At 43.8% G+C, this 19,627-nt stretch overlaps 1 protein-coding gene across 6 annotated transcripts in view; it reads left to right on the top strand.

The window, feature by feature from the left end:
* Positions 1–19,627, top strand: part of jakmip1 (janus kinase and microtubule interacting protein 1) — a 48,349-nt gene that overhangs the window by 14,806 nt on the left and 13,916 nt on the right. For 3 of the 6 annotated variants that reach the window (XR_014629863.1, XM_084430762.1, XM_084430761.1), the window contains exons 3-11: positions 531–1,025; positions 4,112–4,291; positions 4,393–4,506; positions 6,522–6,668; positions 6,785–6,934; positions 9,748–9,807; positions 10,854–10,973; positions 13,058–13,183; positions 17,339–17,422. Coding sequence is in view for 3 of the 6 variants with exons in the window: in XM_084430762.1 (XP_084286888.1) it covers positions 531–1,025; positions 4,112–4,291; positions 4,393–4,506; positions 6,522–6,668; positions 6,785–6,934; positions 9,748–9,807; positions 10,854–10,973; positions 13,058–13,183; positions 17,339–17,422 (1,476 nt within the window). In the remaining 3 variants the exon portion in view is untranslated. Of the gene's footprint in view, positions 1–530; positions 1,026–4,111; positions 4,292–4,392; positions 4,507–6,521; positions 6,669–6,784; positions 6,935–9,747; positions 9,808–10,853; positions 10,974–13,057; positions 13,184–17,338; positions 18,126–18,170; positions 18,752–18,800; positions 18,850–18,950; positions 19,150–19,627 lie in introns of those variants that run through there. The other 3 variants (XR_014629864.1, XM_084430763.1, XM_084430764.1) reach the window with 3 other exon arrangements.

The raw sequence follows: 19,627 nt of genomic DNA, 5'->3' as shown, positions 1-19,627 counted from the left end.
TTGTGTTCAGTCTGTGTGTAAAAAGAGCATTAGTTATTAAAGAGAAAACACACTTCAGCAAAACATGATCAGGTCAGTGTCGGAATCATTTTTGAGGTATTATTAGAATTTTTGGGTATAATATGTCACAGTTTACTTCATTTTGCTCTCCTCACTTACATAAATGAACTATAGTGTCCTGAACACACTAGTGAAAATATCAAAAATGATATCTTGTTTATGAATAATTTTTGGTTTGACCTTAATACTTTAATATGAAATGCTGATGTTGACCCGCTGTTGTTGTGTAGGTGTGTAGGTGTGTAACTTACAGGAACGCCTGCAGGAGAAAAAATGGATTAAACCGAATAAGAGACATTTGCATGTTTAAAACTATAATTGTTTAACTCTAAGCTTGGTATCTGACATACAAATGGAAATCGGCCCCATAACTCTCCATAAAATGCTTTTAAAAATCCTTGTCACAGACTTGAAGAAGTGCTGGAGATTCCCTTGTGAGAAGCTGATGTGGACCTGTTGTTGTTGTGTAGGTGTGTAAGTTACGGGAGCGCCTGCAGGAGTTACGGGCCCAGCGGGAGACGGAGCAGCACAAGCACTCGGTCGCTCTCACCGACCTGCGCGTGAAGCTCCACGAGGAGAAGCAGCGCGAGGTGGCGTCGGCGCGCGAGAGCCTGTCCCGGCAGCACGAGGCGGAGCTGGCCCGGGGGGCCCGGCTCCGAGACACCGAGCTGGCCCGGCTGCAGGCGCTGGTGTGTGTGTTACGGGACGGGGCCAGCAGCGAGCTGCGCAGCGCTCTGAAGGAGGAGGCGCGCGAGGAGGCGCGCAGGAGCTACGAGGCGGAGAAGCTCAGACTCGCGCAGGAGCTGCAGGAGGCTAAGACCTCGCGGAGGCAGGCGGAGGAGGCGCTCGCTAACGCCCTGCAGGCGGACCGGGCCCGAGCAGCCGATCTCAGAGTCGCCCATCAGGCCCATCACGAGGAGATCCAGAGGATCAAACGCGAGAGCGAGAGGGAGATACGGAGACTGGTAAGATGCAGGAAAGTTAGTTCACGCTCATACTCTATTAGAAAACTGCAGACACAAATGTCGAACGTGAGCTTATAAAACAGTCATAACCTATTAGGCTTTTTTAGATATTCCCTAATAGAGCTTTTTGTGAATGTAAAATGTCTGTCCCAATCACAACAGACTGGGTCATCTGTCCAATCAGAGCAGAGTAGACCAATCACAACAGACTGGACCATCTGACCAATCAGAGCAGAGTAGAGTAGACCAATCACAACAGACTGGGTCATCTTGACCAATCAGAGCAGAGTAGACCAATCACAACAGACTGGGTCATCTTGACCAATCAGAGCAGAGTAGACCAATCACAACAGACTGGGTCATCTTGACCAATCAGAGCAGAGTAGACCAATCACAACAGACTGGGTCATCTGACCAAATCACAACAGACTGGGTCATCTTGACCAATCAGAGCAGAGTAGACCAATCACAACAGACTGGACCATCTGACCAATCAGAGCAGAGTAGAGTAGACCAATCACAACAGACTGGGTCATCTTGACCAATCAGAGCAGAGTAGACCAATCACAACAGACTGGGTCATCTTGACCAATCAGAGCAGAGTAGACCAATCACAACAGACTGGGTCATCTTGACCAATCAGAGCAGAGTAGACCAATCACAACAGACTGGGTCATCTGACCAAATCACAACAGACTGGGTCATCTTGACCAATCAGAGCAGAGTAGACCAATCACAACAGACTGGGTCATCTGACCAATCAGAGCAGAGTAGACCAATCACAACAGACTGGTTCATCTGACCAATCAGAGCAGAGTAGACCAATCACAACAGACTGGGTCATCTGACCAATCAGAGCAGAGTAGACCAATCACAACAGACTGGGTCATCTGACCAATCAGAGTAGAGTAGACCAATCACAACAGACTGGGCCATCTAACCAACCAGAGCAGAGTAGACCAATCACAACAGACTGGGTCACCTGACCAATCAGAGCAGAGTAGACCAATCACAACAGACTGGTTCATCTGACCAATCAGAGCAGAGTAGACCAATCACAACAGACTGGGTCATCTGACCAATCAGAGCAGAGTAGACCAATCACAACAGACTGGGTCACCTGACCAATCAGAGCAGAGTAGACCAATCACAACAGACTGGACCATCTGACCAATCAGAGCAGAGTAGACCAATCACAACAGACTGGACCATCTGACCAATCAGAGCAGAGTAGACCAATCACAACAGACTGGTTCATCTGACCAATCAGAGCAGAGTAGACCAATCACAACAGACTGGGTCATCTGACCAATCAGAGCAGAGTAGACCAATCACAACAGACTGGGTCATCTGACCAATCAGAGTAGAGTAGACCAATCACAACAGACTGGGCCATCTAACCAACCAGAGCAGAGTAGACCAATCACAACAGACTGGGTCACCTGACCAATCAGAGCAGAGTAGACCAATCACAACAGACTGGTTCATCTGACCAATCAGAGCAGAGTAGACCAATCACAACAGACTGGGTCATCTGACCAATCAGAGCAGAGTAGACCAATCACAACAGACTGGGTCACCTGACCAATCAGAGCAGAGTAGACCAATCACAACAGACTGGACCATCTGACCAATCAGAGCAGAGTAGACCAATCACAACAGACTGGACCATCTGACCAATCAGAGCAGAGTAGACCAATCACAACAGACTGGTTCATCTGACCAATCAGAGCAGAGTAGACCAATCACAACAGACTGGGTCATCTGACCAATCAGAGCAGAGTAGACCAATCACAACAGACTGGGTCATCTGACCAATCAGAGCAGTAGGCTTCTCATTAATGAGTGAATTTGTAAAAATGTCAGTGTTTTACTGTTATATATTTACACCCCTTTTTATTAAATAAAAAAGAGAAATTCTTTGCAATTTCAAGTTTTACAAGAACTATGGCAAACCACTGATGCAAGACAAACTACAGATTCTTTTTCTAACAAAACAACATAAACAACTCGAATGTTTTTAAACAAAATATAAACATGCGTTCACTCTGAGGTGTACGAGCTGATCACCAGTGTTAGTGTGCAGTGCTCAGCACTAGGTGGCAGCAGAGGGGCGAGTGCACTGCTCTTTATACGCTTTCTCACATTTACACTATTGGCCTACAGAATTCAGTCCTGAAAGTGTGAGAGATTCAGGAAAGAGGCTAAATATAGTATTTTAAGCCTTGTTAAAGTATAAAATCCCTCAAAATGGGCTTTCCTTATATCTCATGTTTTATACCTATCATTATCTGCCTCAAGCAGTGCTTCTCATGAACAGCGGACTGCAAATACACACGTTTTTAGTTTTTTGCACCAATTTGATATTAGCAGCCTTATAAAAAAGGCCTTGGACAGACATCAGAGGATGACAAAGGAGAGATGTAGATCTGGTTGCCATTAATAAAGTTGTATTATAAATGTGTTATTGGTATGCACAATGTATTGGCCAAACCAAAAGCTTATCAGTATTATTTAACAGACACTGTGATTTAAAAAATTATATATTTCTGAAAGAAGTCTATTCTGCTCATCAAGGCTGCATTTGATCAGAAATACAGTAAAAACAGTGAAATATTATGACAATGTAAATCAGCTGTTCTCTGTGTGAATATACAGTAAAGTGTAATTTATTCCTGTGATCAAAGCATCATTACTCCAGTCTTCAGTGTCACATGATCCTTCACACATCACTCTAATATGAGGATCTGATGATCAAGAAACATTTATGATTATTATCAGTGTTGAAAACAGCTCATATTTCTGTGGAAACTGTGACACATTTTATTCTCCAGGATTCTTTGATGAACAGCATTTATTTGAAATAAAAATATTTTGTAACATTACAGATGTCTTGGCTGTCACTTTTGATCACTTTAATGCGTCCTTGCTGTAAAGAAGTAGTCATGTATTTATTTAAATCTTACTGACACAATATATGGCCAAAGTTTCCAAATCAAGTTACTAACTGGCATGTTGGACCAGTTTTATACTGTGCCTTAGCTGTTTTTATTTTGTAGTGAAGTGTGTGTGTGTGTGTGTGTGAGATGGAGGAGCTGAAGAGCAGGGACCGTGTGGTGCAGTCGCTGGAGAGAGAGCTGGGAGTGCAGGCGGGTCAGACTCAGCGGCTGCTGCTGCAGAGAGTGGAAGCAGAGCGGCATCATGGGAGTCCGAAGAGAGAGCTGGTGCCCTCCCTCGGGGAAAACACGGACTCCGCCATCAGCCAGGTGTGTTCTGGGATCAGAAACGGGAACATGAACACGAGTAACGTGTCAGAGACCTTTTCCTACACACCATCACACAATAAAGCGTGTTTCTCCGTTCATAGGAAGTGGAAGAGAGAGACGTCCGCCGGTTCCAGCTGAAGATCGCGGAGCTGCAGGCCGTCATCAGGAAGCTGGAGGACAGGAACACACTGCTGTCAGACGAGAGGAACGAACTGGTACACACACACACACACACACACACGACCCCTAAACCTGCCCATCACACACACACACGACCCCTAAACCTGCCCATCACACACACACACACACACACACACACACACACACACACACACACACACACACACACACACACACACACACGACCCCTAAACCTGCCCATCACACACACACACACACACACACACACACACACGACCCCTAAACCTGCCCATCACACACACACACACACACACACACACACACACACACACACGACCCCTAAACCTGCCCATCACACACACACACGACCCCTAAACCTGCCCATCACATACATACACACACACACACGACCCCTAAACCTGCCCATCACACACACACACACACACACAACCCCTAAACCTGCCCATCACACACACACACACACACACACACACGACCCCTAAACCTGCCCATCACACACACGACCCCTAAACCTGCCCCTCACACACACACACACGACCCCTAAACCTGCCCATCACACACACACACACATACACACACGATCCCTAAACCTGCCCATCACACACACACACACACACACACGACCCCTAAACCTGCCCATCACACACACACACACACACGACCCCTAAACCTGCCCATCACACACACACACACACGACCCCTAAACCTGCCCATCACACACACACACACACACACACACACACACACAACCCCTAAACCTGCCCATCACACACACACACACACACGACCCCTAAACCTGCCCATCACACACACACACACACACGACCCCTAAACCTGCCCATCACACACACACACACACACACACACACACACGACCCCTAAACCTGCCCATCACACACACACACACACACACACAACCCCTAAACCTGCCCATCACACACACACACGACCCCTAAACCTGCCCATCACACACACACACACACACACAACCCCTAAACCTGCCCATCACACACACACACACGACCCCTAAACCTGCCCATCACACACACACACACACACACACACACGACCCCTAAACCTGCCCATCACACACACACGACCCCTAAACCTGCCCATCACACACACACACGACCCCTAAACCTGCCCATCACATACACACACACACACGACCCCTAAACCTGCCCATCACACACACACGACCCCTAAACCTGCCCATCACACACACACACACACACACACACGACCCCTAAACCTGCCCATCACACACACACGACCCCTAAACCTGCCCATCACACACACACACACACACGCACACACACGACCCCTAAACCTGCCCATCACACACACACACACACACACACACACGACCCCTAAACCTGCCCATCACACACACGCACACACACGACCCCTAAACCTGCCCATCACACACACACACACGACCCCTAAACCTGCCCATCACACACACACACACACTCACTCACTCACACACACACACACGACCCCTAAACCTGCCCATCACACAAAACCTTCTGCATTTCTTGGGTTAGTTTACTTCAGAGGTGTTCATAATCATAAATGCCTATTGATAAGGCTCCAGTGCTCATGACAGACTGCGCACAAACCAACAAAATATATGCAATGTATTTTCAATCTGCTGATAAAAATGAATGATTGTACAGCCCCCCCGATGACCTGTCACTCACTGCACTGAAGAAAAAAATGCCGTAGGAATTACTTTGGAACAAATTTCCCTCAGAAATTGCTATTAAATTACACAGATATGACAATTAACACATTGAATTAAACATGACATTTTGAAGGAAAATGACTGAAATCGTTTTTTCTTGTAAAATATACTCCAATAATCTTCATTTTATTTACAACCTTTACAATGTTTTTACAGTGTAGATCCACTGTTCTTAAATTATTTGTATTTGTTCTCAAAACACTTTTTACTGTTGCTAACATAAGTCTTTCTGAGAGGCTCCTAATGATGATGGAAACCTCAGTGAGTCCTGTGTTCTGTTAGGCCTGTCTGTAGATCCCTCTCTCTCTCTCTGTCGCACAGCTGAAACGAGTGCGGGAAACCGACGGAGAGATGAAGCCTCTCATGGAGAAGAATAGACGCTTACATAAGAAGAATGAAGAGCTGCAGCAGACTCTCCAGCGCATGGAGGACAAGCTGAAGACGCTCAGCAGAGAGAACGCAGAACAGGTGTGTGGAGAAAGGCAGCGTTCAGAATAATATTCGTTTAATGAACGTTCATCATTTAGCCCGTACTGTACTGTACTGATCCTGTGGAGTAAATCCCTCTCCCTGTGTTCCCTCAGAAGGAGAAATGTCATCAGAACCCGCAGCCGGGCGTCCTGAAGAGACACACCTCTCTGACGGACCTCAGTCAAACCCACGAGCAACAGGAGCTCGAGTATCTGCGCCTGCAAATCAGCGAGCAGCGCGGCGCCATAGACGAGCTCACGCAGGTTCGTCTCAGTGCGCGCATGCTGAGATCATCCCATTCCAGACACGCTTGAGTAGCTCACCGAGAGCAGAGGAGTGAACACCAACCGCATTCACAACACATTTACCTTCCATATTAATGCATTTGTGTGTGAACCTGGGAAATAATTGAGATGTTATCCCTCATGATTTGATTTCGAAAGGGAACGTCTCGGTTACGTGTGTAACCCACGTTACGTCTCCCTGCCACTTCCGCTGTACCGCTTGAGTTCAGTCTCGGCTCCTCAGCGCAGACATATCTGCATGTTGCCGGCGTACTTCCTTATATACCCACGGGGTGGGGCGGAGTTACGCTATGCAAATTTTCATTGTCATTGGCTCGTTTTATATACTCGAAGATGACAGGCTTTCTAAGCGAAACCCCATTCGTCGTCACTGACGTAACGTCTGCGTTCCCTACTCAGGGGTCGAGGGTTACATACGTACTGTAACCGAGACGAGTTTATCCCTCATGATTTGATTTGCTAATGGAAAGTGAGGCTATGATGCTATTGGTTAACAAAGGTAGTAGAAATGGTTAAGCAAATGAACATTTCCATAATAAGCACTCAGTAAAGTCTGGAATGCACTGCACAGGATTCACAGTCAGGACAAGCTGACGCTAGTTACTGCAGATCTGAGTTGACAGATTTCACAGAAAATTGTGTAGTGTATGATGCTCACAGATTGCGATATTTGTATTATAATTTTTATTTTTTTAGCTTGTTTGTTGTTTTAAGCTGATTTTGTTTCGAACACATTGTTTTCATTAGTCACACGACTTCAAGCAACAGAGCATGTGTTTCTGCGTGAGTGTGTTCTGTTGGAAAGTGTGGTAGTGTGTGCTGAGATCCTCAGTCGTTTAGTGTTTGATGCCCAGGGTTTCCTCTGGAACTCGTTACAAACTCTGCGAGTGTATGATGCCTAGTGTTTCAAACTCTGCGAGTGTATGATGCCTAGTGTTTCAAACTCTGCGAGTGTATGATGCCTAGTGTTTCAAACTCTGCGAGTGTATGATGCCTAGTGTTTCAAACTCTGCGAGTGTATGATGCCTAGTGTTTCAAACTCTGCGAGTGTATGATGCCTAGTGTTTCTAAACCTGTTCAGACTGTAAGAGTCGTGTAGTGTGTTCCTGCCTTGAGACCAGGAGCGGTATTTCCACTTTCAGATTCTGTGTCCTGGCCTGGTTTTCAGCTTTATAATGCGTGTCTGTGTTTGTGCTCATCCTCTAATTGGCCTTGCCCTGTAATGACTTGTGTTTGGTAATCAGCGCTGTGTCTGTTAATTAGTTTGTTTTCTTCATTAAGACAAAGCCTAATTAGAAATGAATTACAGCCTCGTTTTCTCTTCCCCTCCCTCATGACTTCTGTTTACACACATGCTGATATTACAGTATTCCCAGCGACAGAGCGGTGTCGGGGAAACACAGTCTTCGAGAGTTTGGGGTCAGAACGTGACGGTACCACTTTTAAATAAATGCAGTCTTGGTGAGCATAAAACTACATTTATACTAATAAGTTTCATTCCACACTAGCGTTTCCAAACGTTTTCCATATGTTTCTCGTCCACACACTGAATCATCTTACTGCACGCGTGTAGAAGTTAATAAAAGGTCACTGGGATGATATGATAAAGTTCTCACACTGCTCTTCTGGCTCGATCCTCAGGTCAATCACCACTCAGCGTCTGGTCTAAAACACACTCGCCCGCATCTTCTGTCTTTCAGGAATGTAATAAGAAGATTGTCCAAAGCATAGATATCTGTCCGTACATCACATGACTAAACGTGCCTCATCGATTTCAAAAACCACAGTGCTCACTACAACACCACAACACACTTTCACATTCATCCACGTCTGTGTCGACGGAGAAACAGAGGACAAGATGAAGTATCCAGATTAATATAGAGACAGCCTGAGGGCCGTTTACACGACACCGGTTTCAACTAAAAACGGAAACGGCGTTTTGGGGAACTGAAAACGCTAACTTTTGAAAACGGGCTTCAAAGTATACGATATTGTCTGTGTAAACTGCAAAAACGTGAGTAAGTGAAAACGGTGACGTGTTCAGTCCATAGATATCATATATAAACGCTAGATGTCTTATGGCGCAGTCACTTCCGGCATCATCGTTCGGCCATCTTGTCACAGTGCTCTGTGCATTAAGGTGAATGATCAGCACGCACACAAATCCTCTTATCTCGCTGAAATCTGGACGGATTTATAAACGGTTTGGTTTCTTACAAACGTTATTAACGTGGCTATAATTCCGAATGCTTGAACATGTATGTTATAATTTTTCATATGTATGCAGTGTATGTATGCAGTGTCATAACTACATCTCTGACGTTTATAACAAACCAAACCGTTTGAAAATCGGTAGAAAAATGAGCAAGTTATGGTTATTTAAAAGTACATGCACCATTGAAGTAGTGAGCGAGTACACTGTGGCAAGATGGCCGCCACGTGCGGACGTCGACCTCCATTGGCCAGCAGTGCGCACGAGACATCTAGCCTTTCTATATATGATATCTATGGTTCAGTCTATAGGTGCGTATAGTGTTTCTTTATAAAGTGACATCGCCATCTACTGGCCTGGCAGCAGAATACAGCGAGAACAGTCGCGGGTCCGTGTGAAACCTTTTCCGTGAGAGACTTCTTCATCTTACCGACCCCAAACTTTTGAAATGTGACACTCATTCTGATCCAATGTGAAATGAAACTAGCGCTGAGCGACGACTCTGAGGTGTGTGTGTGTGTGTGTGTGTGTTTAATGTGATGTCTGGATGTGCTTTCAGGAACGGGACAGGCTGATAATCAACAAGAAGAACCGGAGGAAAAACATCAAGTTACCCAAGGTGAGCTCATCCTCAGAAACTCGTCTTCATCCACATGTGGAAGTTTCGCTCGGGTGACTTCTCGTCTCTGTACGGACTCCGTCTCTAAGCAACGCTCTCCTCTGACGAGCGTCGCACAGTAATTGGCCTCTCGAGACCTTTGCTTTCTCTTTTCTTTCTCAGGCATTCTCCAGATTTCTCCTCTTGTCTAAAGGGTCACAACAGTCAACAACACAACTAAACCAAACAACTAAAAAACCACATTAAAAAGTCTCAACTAATAAGTCTTGTGTAAGCAGATGTCACTATCCCTGAGTCTGTGTGTGTTTGGATTTACAAACTATAATTTGGGGACAAAATTGTGTCCTGAAAATGACAAAAACCTCGAAGAGAAGAAGAGAAATCTTGGGAACGTTTGAGGATGTCCTGAATATATGAGATGAATAGCGAGGTCAGTTTGCGTGTGGACCTGATGTTGTGATGGTGATCAGGTTCAGTTGTTGGTTCTCCAGAAGTGTTGCTAAGGAGGTGGAGTCAGCAGACGTGACTATAAACTCATCCGACACTGGCGTAACACACACACACATCTGCGACTCTGCCTGAGAACGCTGGGGAAACACACACACTTCTGCTGGGGAAGATGATGCTGGTGCGAGTGTATTTCGGGGGCTGTTCTTAAACCCGTTCAGTATGAGCGAGTACTTTCTGCTGGTGCTGTACCTCTCCATGTTCCTGTGTCTGTGTGCGCTGGTGTGTCTGTACTTCTCCGGCTGTCAGGAGATGACCTACAAACACGATGGTAAGAGACACATCTGAGGGTCCTCTGAGTAACATGAGCTTTCTTGTGGGTTCAGAAACGGGTCGCGCTGTATCTGTGGGTATCGCTGACAATCGCCTTGATTCCTTCAGTCTGTAAAAAAAACACATTTGCAGTGATGCACTAATGCCAGGTTTGGAAGCAGGAACGACCGGTGTAATCCTGAAGCTGACGAGAGGAGATCATCATCCCACCGCTCGGTTGCTTCAGATTGAGGGATTTATGAAGACATGTATATTCTGTCTTTCAGAGGCATGTTGTGGAGACATATTTTGGATTTGATGAAGAATCTGTGGACTCTGAGACGTCGTCTCTGACATCATATAACACAGATCACACCCCTGCTACACCCGAAGAGGACCTCGAGGACGTAAGTCATGATTGACTTCACTAGCTGACTCTAGAGAGTCTCTTCTAGTCTGCAAAGCTGCGTTTATTTGATCAAAAATACAGTAAAAACAGTGAAATATTATTCTGTTTTCTATGTGAATATATAGTAAAGTGTCATTTATTCCTGTGATCAAAGCTGAATGTTCAGCATCATTACTCCAGTCTTCAGAGTCACATGATCCTTCACAAATCACTCTAATATGAGGATTTGATGATCAGAAACATTTATGATTATTATCAGTGTTTATAACAGTTCATATTTCTGTGGAAACTGTGACACATTTTATTTTTCAGGATTCTTTGATGAATAGAAAGTAAAAAAAAAACAGAATTTATTTGAAATAGAACATTTTTTTAACATTATAAATGTCTTTACTGTCACTTTTGATCAATTTAATGCGTTAAATGTGTGTTTAATGTCTTTCATCTCTTGACCCCAAACTTTTGAACAGTAGTGTACTTATATTCACTCTCTTAATTCATATTTTCTTGTACTATCGATCAATCTTTCTCAGAATTTATTTAATAATTATTTTGTCACGCTTTCAAAATCCCGTTGTTTATTTGCAATCATCACTATAACTATTGTTTATATTCAGTATTAGTGATTTAAACAAGCCCTGCACTTTTGTTCGACAGACAGGAATAATGCAGTACAGAGTAAAATGATCATATTTTGTGTCCTATGAATACAAAATCCTAGATCATAATAAGAAACACTCTTGCAGCTGCCCAGAACACGCTGTAAACCACATAACAGCGGATGAACCTGAGCTCTGCGTGTTTACCTCAGAGCATGGCTGTGAATCAGGCGTGTTGATTGGTCAGATGTGCTGTCGACTCTGGTTCATTAGTTCTGCAGAGCTGGATAACGAGCAGTGGGTCATTAACTGTATATAACCCTCAACAGTAGTGCTGCTCCTCATTAAAGAAGAGTGCACTCACTGAATATCTGCAAAAGCAGATTTACTGGCTGTGATATTGTTGTGTAAACTGTATTATCAGACAGCTCTGTATGTAAAGTTGTAATATATATTATCCAACTTTACTCACAAACATACAGTACACTCACATAAGCAATATTACTATATATCAAATCTCAACTGTTTGATTGTTTGTATCGATACAGAATGTAAACTATAATTTATTACAGCTCTAATCTTTAAGGCATGAGGTTATAAACATTAATATCATGATTTTCTGATACATTTTCTGACAAATAAATTTTACTTGAGTTGTATAAAAATAACATTTTGTGTTTAAAGTAAATTTACCATGTGCAAAACTGGAATATGGCATAAAACAATTATGAATAAAGCAGCGTTTCCATCCTACGTGTTCAAGAGAACAACATCATCACTTCCTGGTGCAAAATATCAATAATAAACTGTATGTTTCTGCACTCTGGCTGTTTTCCCTCCATCATGAATGAGTGTCTCAGAGCGATAGAGGAAACACAGTAAACGCTGTCATGTTCTCTAGCATTCGGATACTGGTGTTCGGGAACACACTCGTGTGTGAGACGCTTCTAGAGGGAATTACACCAAATCATTCACACACTTCGACTCCGGCTTTCAGAAACACCAAACCAACATTAGAGATGCTGCGACGCCATTGGTCCACTGGTTATTCCAGTCATCCAATCACAGCCTCTGCTGATGCAAAGTCACATGAGGTTATGCTGCGCATACAGGGATTTATTCTGTTTCCATCGTAGTTTATGTGCATGTCTTCGTATCGGATAAATGTTTAAAAAGACACTGGTTTTTAATGCACATTTTTTAAAATTAATGCTTTTCTTGCTATTTCCATTCAGCAGGTTTTTTTATGCGATATCCCAAAATGCACATAAAAATAGGTGAATGGAAACACGGATTATTACTCGCCCTGCACTGCAAATGTAGATATCACAATAATACACAATGTATGGGTCAGACAAACAGAGAAGTAGTGTTTTTGACGTTTAGGAACTACTAAACTAGTTTAATCCTGATTGATAAGAGTGGATGGGTAAATGATGTGATGTGTTGACAGCGGTGATTGACAGCTTGTGTTGTCGGGCAGGTCTTCTGCCGGGAGGAGGCGGAGCTACGGTTCCGTCAGCTGACCCGCGAGTACCAGGCGCTACAGCGAGCGTACGCACTTCTGCAGGAGACGGCCGGCCCGCTGGACCCCGAGAGGCACTGCAGGGTGAGCCCGACCCGAGACACACACACACACACACGCATGATAACCGCACACACACCGGTTCTCTTACACATTTCATTTGAAAGGGATAGTTCACCCAAAAATTTAAATCAGCCCATGATTTACTCACCCTCAAGTCATCCTAGGTGTATATGACACTCTTCTTTCAGACGAACACAATCTGAGTTATATTAAAAAATGTCCTGGCTCTTCCAAGCTTTATAATGGCAGTGAATGGCCGTTTCTGTTTTAAAGTCCATCAAAGTGCATCTATCCATCAATGGCGTAGAATGGAGGACTCCAATGGAGTTACTAGGGGGTAGAGTTCAGCATGGGAACAGCTGTGGGCTTTCCTAAACCTGCTAGTCCTGGTCCGGAGACTCCTATAGCGCCTCCCAGACGGTAGGAGGTCAAACAGTCCATGAGCCGGGTGAGAGAAATCTTTCATGATGTTGTGTGCTTTCTAGTGGTCGACCGATATATCGGCTGATATTTGGTATTTTTTAAATATCGTTTGATATCGTTGATTGGCCGATGTGTTAGAAGTGGGACTTTTATTTTGACGCCGCTCCGGACCTTTATTTTGACGGGCGGCGCTGAGAACAGCAGCGCCTGATCACACACTGCGCTCACTCACATTCTCCGTCTTCATTAGTTTACATCTCTGTCAGTCATATCTAATACTTTGTTAGACAGAACTGGTAAACTAAGAAAGTAAATGGTATGCGAAGTAAGTAAAGTAAAGCGTTTGCTTTTATATCATTTGTAACAGAGAAGGCAAACAATCAGGCTAAAATACTTTCTCATTTACCGTCAACATTCAGCAAATGCGCATCTACGTCATTTAAACAAATCTCTGAATATCTAATAAACATTTATTTTCACAAAGCTTGCAGATTTAATGGAGTCCAGCTGTGATATCTTGTGAAGTGTGCATTTGTAGCCTGATAAACGTGTGACTGCGAGTGACGGTCGGTCCTGAAGTGAGGGAATGCAAACAGAAGATCAGCTTCACAGGAGACGCCATCGAAAAACTTGAAATCCTTTATTTTAAAATATGCTGAGCTATATCCAGTTGCCCACTGTGTCATATTCATATCGTTTTCACTCTGTGCTGTATGTAAAATTACCAGTGCGCACGATATTACCAGTTTACTGAGTGCAATGTTATAGTGTTTACTTCCTTTTTATTCACATATTCATATATTTTTAAACAATTACTTTATTTGTGAAAAAAAACCTGTTATAGGATTGCAGATACAAGAAGTTGCCATGTTTATTTTAAAGATATGTATTGATATTGATTGAATATTGATTAAAATAAATATTATATATACCACCCTGCTCTCTAAGATATCGACATCGGCATCGGCCATCAAAAAACCAATATCGGTCGACCACTAGTGCTTTCCTGTCACAACGTTTCCTGTAGATATCTTCTAAGTTTGGGAGTGCAGATCCTACAATGCGTTGGGCAGTTTTCACCACCCTTTGCAGTGCTTTCCAGTCTGAAACAGTACATCTTCTAGACCAACCTGAAATCCAGTTGGCCTGGATACTCTCGACGGCACATCGGTAGAAGTTGATCAGGATTTCTGAGGAGAGATGGTTATTTTTCAGAATCCGCAGGGAAAACAGGCGCTGGTGAGCCTTCTTGACCAGTGTGGAGCTGTTGATTGTCCATGTAAGGTCATTGGACAGTTGAATCACTAGGAATTTAAAACTAGTGACACAGTCCACTATCTCGCCATTGATATGGATGGGTGTGTGTGTGCTCCACGTTTCTCCTTCCTAAAGTCTACTATGAGTTCTTTGGTTTTCTTAGTGTTGAGCAACAAGTTGTAATCAGTGCACCATGCAGCTATGCGGTCCACCTCCTCCCTGTAGGCTGACTCGATCTTGATGAGTCCGATCACCGTGGTGTCATCTGCGAACTTGACAATGATGCTAGAACCATGTACAGGATCACAGTCGTAGGTGAAAAGGGAATAGAGGAAAGGACTCAGCACATAGCCCTGTGGTACACCAGTGCTAAGAGTGAGGGTAGAAGAGCAATGGTGGTCTAACCGAACATACGGGGTCTGTTGGTCAGAAACTCCAATAGCCAGTTGCAGAGTAAAGTACTGATACCCAAGTCTCTAAGTTTGATGATTAGCCTTGATGGGATGACAGTGTTGAACGCTGAACTAAAATCAAGGAACAGCATTCCAGCGTAAGTGTCTTTATTGTCCAAAATGAGAGTGCAGCGTTATGGAAATTGCATCTTCCGTGCTCCTATTTTTGCGATAGGCAAATTGATAAGTATCCAGTGTGGGTGGGAGACAGCTTTTGAGATCCAAGACCAGCCGCTCAAAGCACTTGGTGATGATGGGGGGGTAAGCGCTACTGGGCGGTAATCATTAAGTCACGTTAGGGAGGAGTTTTTTGGTATTGGTACAATAGAAGTGGTCTTGAAGCAGGCAGGCACAGTAGCTCTGCAAGAGACCGGTTGAATAAGTCTGTCAGAACCCCCGCCAGTTCTCCAGCACGTCCTGAGAACACGTCCAGGAATGCCGTCAGGCCCTGCAGCTTTCCCTGCTTTAATCCTGCTCAATGCTGCGCTGACTTCACTGGTCGTGAGTGTAAATGGCTGGAGGTCAGCAGAAAGCTCGATTTTGTTTGTCAGTTCCTGGTTATCCCTTTTAAAGTGAGCATAAAAGTTATTTAGCTCATTAAGGACGGTGATATCGGTGGATGGAGGAGAGGGGTAAGTAGGTTTGTAGTCACTTATGGCCTGAATGCCCTGCCACATACATTGGGAGTTTGAGTTGGTGAAGTGTTCCTCAGTCTTCAGCTTGTGGCAGTGCTTGGCCTTTTCCATCTCAGATTAGCTCTGGCTATACTATAGGCCTGTGCATCACCAGATCTAAAGGCAGTGTTGCGTGCCTTCAGTAAGAAGCGAACCTCTCTGTTTATCCAGAGCTTCTGGTTTGGGTACAGAGTGATCTGTTCCTGTGTAGTGACACTGTCTATTGTAATGATTATATGATCCAGTATGAAGGAAGCTTAGCTGTCGATGTCTATGTAGGAGCCACAGGTTGCCTTTCCAATCTGGAAACTGGTCCTGCAGTTCAGAGTCTGCTCCCTCTGGCCACACTTTGATTGTCCACACGTTGAATAAGTGATAAGTGCGTGGGCAAGAGGAACAGGGAGATGTGATCTGATTTACCCAAATGGGGGAGGGGGTAGCTCTGTAAGCTCCAGGTATGTTAGTGTAAACCTGGTCCAGAGTTTAATATCTCTGGTGGAGCAGGAGACATGCTGATCAAATCTGGGGAGGACCGTCTTTAAGTTGGAGAGATTGAAGTCGCCCGCGACAATAAAAGCAACCTCTGGGTGAATTGTTTGTTGTTTGCTAATGGTTGCATGTAGTTCTTTCATTGCAAGGTTAGCATTAGCGTCCGGGGGAATGTATACTGCAGTAACTGTTGTCGATGTAAATTCTCTGGGCATATAAAAGGGTCTACATTTAACCATAAGAAATTCCAGGTTAGGTGAGCAGTGTCTTCCAGTGATAACAGAGTTGGTGCACAACCCTCCGCCTCTGGTGTTACCGGAGTCTTCTGCCGTCCTGTCTGTCCGGAGAATGTAGCGCTCAGCTAACTCACTAGCGCTGTCCGGAATGCCATTATTCAGCCATGTTTCTGTAAAAACTATGATATTAGAGTCCATAATCCTCTTATTGCAGGTAATGCACAGGCGAAGTTCGTCCATTTTACTGACCAGTGACCGGACATTAGCGAGATGCTGAGTAAAGAGAGCCGATGTGGAATTTTTTTTATAGAACTCTGATTGAATTTGTCATATACACCTAGGATGTACCTTGAGGGTGAGTAAATCATGGGCTAATTTTCATTTTTGGGTGAACTATCCCTTTAAATCTCCATCAATCACTCCAATGTTTAGATCCAGTTTAACTGACCTTCAAGACCTTTTCAGAATCTCCTCTTCCCACACTGAAATGCCGCTCAGCCAGCATTGTAGCAAGCATGGCCGAAAGTTCCTGCCTCAGAAAATTCCTCACCAAATTTTGTAATTGATTTGAAGTTGAAAAGCAGCCCGTGTAGAGTGTACATGGCCGAGGCCGGCTCTCTGATTGGCTCTTGCTCTGTCCGTCAGACACGGGAGCAGCTGCAGGCGGAGCTGATTGGCTGTCAGGCCCGGATCGATGACCTGGAGCGGAGCCTGGCAGAGAAGGGGCAGGTAAAGGAGAACGAGGGTCACATGGCCTCGCTGCTCGTCTTTCTGACTGCCATGCTTGTGTGCTGGCGCTACACAGAGACGATATGGTGCCAAATCATGTGACTTCACCCACAGGACCAGTGCAATTCTGTCAAAGTTATTTACATTTACTTTGCATGTCCAATGCAAGGCTCTTATGTGTTAACAACAATTATACAGGTTGTATACTGTATATTTGAATCGGATCGATCAGCACAGTTTGTGTAAAGAAGGCTGTTTTGGCCTAGTGTCTCTCCTTTATACTGTAAACTTTTATTATTCACAGCCGTAACGGTGCACATCCTGACCTTTGACCTAAAACTAAGGGCGAACGAGGGCACACATATAATGGAGTCCTAGCTTACTGAAGGCTCATAAACCCTACACAGAGGGCAGTCTGGTCCAGAAGAATCTTATACATTCACTTTCTTTGAAAAGTTTACGTTAAAGCATTATAAGCATTAACCAAGCCAACCAGAAACAGAAATTATATATTTTTTCAGTTTCATGCAAAATATATGTTTTATAAAATAACACACACACATATTTAAGTATTTTGAGAGCTTGATTACGTCGTGTGCAGTGCCTCATGGGAGTGGCTCTTCTCTACAGAGCGTTTCTGGCACGACTTGCTCTCCGCTACGTTTTGATTGGTGGAATTTACTATACAGCATCATGGGTAACAGTGGCAGATGCCCGCCCACAGCTCCGCGCCTGATGGGTAATGCAGGTTGTTGTCATGAATTCTGCTGTTAAACAATTAAACAATATATATGTATGCACAGATATATTAAACAAAAGCATATAGCATCGATTGACACTCGCAGTAGGTCTGCATCTGCAGGTTTATAAGTTATTGTTGAATTACTGGAGTTTTTACTCCCGGTGTTGTGCCGAACTCTGCCGCCGCCAGATTCCCAGTATAGTTACCAGTATAGTATATGAATGCAGTGTTGCATTCTTTGAGGCGTTATGTAAATGATCTCTAAAGACACACGGTTGCTCACGGTAGGAGAATTTATGCCACTCAGAAACTCTTGCAAAGCCAAAACAAACCCTCACTCGTGATCCATGAACGCGTTTTTCACACTTCGCACACATGCAACACGTGCTGACGGCAATCATTAAGAGAAGCGTCTTCTCATTGGATAAGAACTCTCAGTCACATGAATAATTAAGAGAAGCATCTTCTCATTGGATAAGGACACTCAGTCTCATGAATAATTAAGAGAAGCGTCTTCTCATTGGATAAGGACACTCAGTCTCATGAATAATTAAGAGAAGCGTCTTCTCATTGGATAAGGACACTCAGTCTCATGAACAATTGAGAAGCGTCTTCTCATTGGATAAGGACACTCAGTCTCATGAATAATTAAGAGAAGCGTCTTCTCATTGGATATGGACTCTCAGTCTCATTAATAATTAAGAAAAGCGTCTTCTCATTGGATATGGACTCTCAGTCTCATTAATAATTAAGAAAAGCGTCTTCTCATTGGATAAGGACACTCAGTCTCATGAATAATTAAGAGAAGCGTCTTCTCATTGGATAAGGACACTCAGTCTCATGAATAATTAAGAGAAGCGTCTTCTCATTGGATAAGGACACTCAGTCTCATGAATAATTAAGAGAAGCGTCTTCTCATTGGATAAGGACACTCAGTCTCATGAATAATTAAGAGAAGCGTCTTCTCATTGGATATGGACTCTCAGTCTCATTAATAATTAAGAAAAGCGTCTTCTCATTGGATATGGACTCTCAGTCTCATTAATAATTAAGAAAAGCGTCTTCTCATTGGATAAGGACACTCAGTCTCATGAATAATTAAGAGAAGCGTCTTCTCATTGGATATGGACTCTCAGTCTCATGAATAATTAAGAGAAGCGTCTTCTCATTGGATATGGACTCTCAGTCTCATTAATAATTAAGAAAAGCGTCTTCTCATTGGATAAGGACACTCAGTCTCATGAATAATTAAGAGAAGCGTCTTCTCATTGGATAATGACACTCAGTCTCATGAATAATTAAGAAAAGCGTCTTCTCATTGGATAAGAACACTCAGTCTCATGAATAATTAAGAGAAGCATCTTCTCATTGGATAATGACACTCAGTCTCATGAATAATTAAGAAAAGCGTCTTCTCATTGGATAAGAACACTCAGTCTCATGAATAATTAAGAGAAGCATCT

This window comes from Rutilus rutilus (assembly GCF_951802725.1).
Source record: "Rutilus rutilus genome assembly, chromosome: 14".
NCBI lineage: Eukaryota > Metazoa > Chordata > Actinopteri > Cypriniformes > Leuciscidae > Rutilus > Rutilus rutilus.
Note: the sequence above shows the minus strand (reverse complement) of the source record. Positions and strands in the feature narration are given on the sequence as shown.